At 67.6% G+C, this 2,454-nt stretch overlaps 1 protein-coding gene across 2 annotated transcripts in view; it reads left to right on the top strand.

The window, feature by feature from the left end:
* The window catches only part of MBOAT7 (membrane bound O-acyltransferase domain containing 7), a 13,021-nt gene extending 11,322 nt beyond the window's left edge, over window positions 1-1,699 (top strand). For both annotated transcript variants that reach the window (XM_034986321.1, XM_034986320.1), the window contains one exon: window positions 658-1,699. In XM_034986321.1, coding sequence (XP_034842212.1) covers window positions 658-1,045 — 388 coding nt within the window. In that variant the 3' untranslated portion in view covers window positions 1,046-1,699. The remainder of the gene's footprint in view (window positions 1-657) is intronic.
* The last annotated feature ends 755 nt before the right edge of the window (window positions 1,700-2,454 follow it).

The raw sequence follows: 2,454 nt of genomic DNA, 5'->3' as shown, positions 1-2,454 counted from the left end.
GGGGCTGGGGTCTGGACTCCTGGGTCTGAGGGAGGAGGGGCTGGGGGTGAGGACTCCTGGGTCTATGGGAGGAGGGGCTGGGGGTCTGGACTCCCGGGTCTGAGGGAGGCGGGGTGGGGGTCCTGGGTCTGAGGGAGGAGGGGCTGGGGGCCTGGACTCCCGGGTCTGATGGAGAAGGGGCGGGTCCTGGGTCTGAGGGAGGAGGGGCTGGGGGCCTGGACTCCTGGGTCTGAAGGAGGAGGGTTGGTGCCTGGACTCCTGGGTCTGATGGAGGAGGGCTGGGGGTCTGACTCCTGGATCTGAAGGTAGAGGGGCTGGGGGTCTGGACTCCTAGGTCTGAGGGAAGAGGGGGCTGGGGGTCTGGGCTCCTGGGTCTGAGGGAGGAGGGGCTGGGGGGTCTGGACTCCTGGGTCTGAGGGAGGAGGGGGCTGGGGCCTGAACTCCTGGGTCTGAGGGAGGAGGGGGCTGGGGGTCTGGACTCCTGGGTCTGGGGGAGGAGGGGGCTGGGGGTCTGGACTCCTGGGTCTGGGGGAGGAGGGGGCTGGGGGTCTGGACTCCTGGGTCTGGGGGAGGAGGGCTGGGGGCTGGGCTCCTGGGTCTGAGGGAGGAGGGCTGGGGGCTGGGCTCCTGGGTCCTGAACCTCAGCCCCTCCCCCAGGAGCGCCTGGACCATGTTGCTGAGCGCCTACTGGCATGGCCTGCACCCCGGCTACTACTTAAGCTTCCTGACCATCCCGCTGTGCCTGGCGGCTGAGGGCCGGCTGGAGTCAGCCCTGCGGGGGCGGCTCAACCCCGGGGCCCAGAAGGCCTGGGACTGGGTGCACTGGTTCCTGAAGATGCGTGCCTATGACTACATGTGCATGGGCTTCGTGCTGCTCTCCCTGGGAGACACGCTCCGGTATTGGGCCTCCATCTACTTCTGCATCCACATCCTGGCCCTGGCCGCCCTGGGGCTGGGGCTGGCCCTGGGTGGGGGCAGCCCCAGCCGGAGGAAGACGGCGCCCCAGGCCACCAGCCTTGCCCCAGAAAAGCTCCGGGAGGAGTAGGGAGGAGGCGGCTGCCGCCACGAAGCTCCCTCGGCCCGTCAGTCCAGCCACCACGCTTTTGCCTGGGAATCCCGGGAACCAGGCTGCTGTGTCCTTTCCCAGAAAGAGCCGAATTGGGCTGAGGGCCCGGGCAGGATTCCCATTCCTCAGCTCTGCCCCCACCCCGTGCAGCAAGGTGGGGCGGGGGGTGCCCTCCCTGCCGTCTGCCCTGAGGGCTCAGGAGGCGGTTTTCCCTCCTGGAAAGTCCAGGTGTTGTCCAGAGGAGAAGCCCCCTTTGCCCCCGCCCCGGCATCCAGGGATTCAGGCGAGCGCCCCAGCAGGGGCCCCTGGGCCACAGGGTTTCCCGGTCAGATTCCCCTCTTCTGGCCCCACGGTGTGGGGCGGGAGCTGCCCGGCAGGTTCTGCGAGTGGGGAACCGCTCGAGGCCTTGGCCCGACGTTCATAGAGCAGTGTTTCGAGCCTGGCAGGGAACAGAACCCTCCCATTTCGTAACGGGGAAACTGAGGCACCAAGGAGCAGGCCTTTGGACACGGTCCTTGCAGCTTCCGTCAGAGCCACCTCGGTCCCAGCGCTCCTGTCACCCTCTTGTCCTTCTCTGGCCTAAAACAGGGTCAGAATGTGTGAACTCCCCCAATAAAGTGTTTCGCGGAGACAGTACGTGCGTCTGGGGGGGATCAGCAGGTGTGGGGCTCCCGCGGCCGCGGGGTGAGGCGCTCCGGCATCGGGGCGTTTCGCTTCCTGGGAGACCTTCCGCAGCCGCCATGACACCTGGTGGCAAGTACTTCACACTCCCCGCCCCGAGCCACCCGCTGGCCAGGTACGGACCTGCGCCGGTCCCTTCCTTCCCGGGGGCAGTCCCCGCCCAGCTGGCCCCTAGAGACGGAACAGTTTCACTTGGGGCCATGGCAGAGCGCCCGACGTGCGAGCCGGAGGCCTGGGGCTCCTCTGGAGGGTGGCCGGCGCCCCAGGAGGCCAGAGCAGGTGGGGCAGTGGGGGGTGCTGTCCAGCCCCCGGGCTGGTGGGAGTCCCGAGGGAGGCAGGGAAGGGAGGCCTGGACTCCAGGGTCCAGAGGGCAGCAGGGCGAGGGATTTGGATTCCTGGCTTCTTGAGGGAGAAGGGAACCAGGGGCTGGGACTCCTGCGTCCTGCGGGGGGTGGGAGAGTCTGGAGGTCCAGACTCCAGTGTAGGGGAGGGGGGCCAGGGTGAAAAATTCCTCAATAAGAGAAAAAAGGAAGCTGAAGAGTGGGCTCCTCAGTCCTGAGGTAGGAGGGGTCTAGAGGGCCCACATTTGGGTGCTTGCAGAGGGGGCATGAGGCCCAGACTCCTGGATCTGAGGGAGGAGGGACTGGGGCCTGGACTCCTGGGTCTGAGGGAGGAGGGGCTGGGGGTCTGGACTCCTGGGTCTGAGG

The sequence above is a fragment of the Mirounga leonina genome, unplaced genomic scaffold (genome assembly GCF_011800145.1).
Source record: "Mirounga leonina isolate KUSES-001 unplaced genomic scaffold, KU_Mleo_1.0 Mir_376, whole genome shotgun sequence".
Classification (NCBI taxonomy): Eukaryota; Metazoa; Chordata; class Mammalia; order Carnivora; family Phocidae; genus Mirounga; species Mirounga leonina.
Note: the sequence above shows the minus strand (reverse complement) of the source record. Positions and strands in the feature narration are given on the sequence as shown.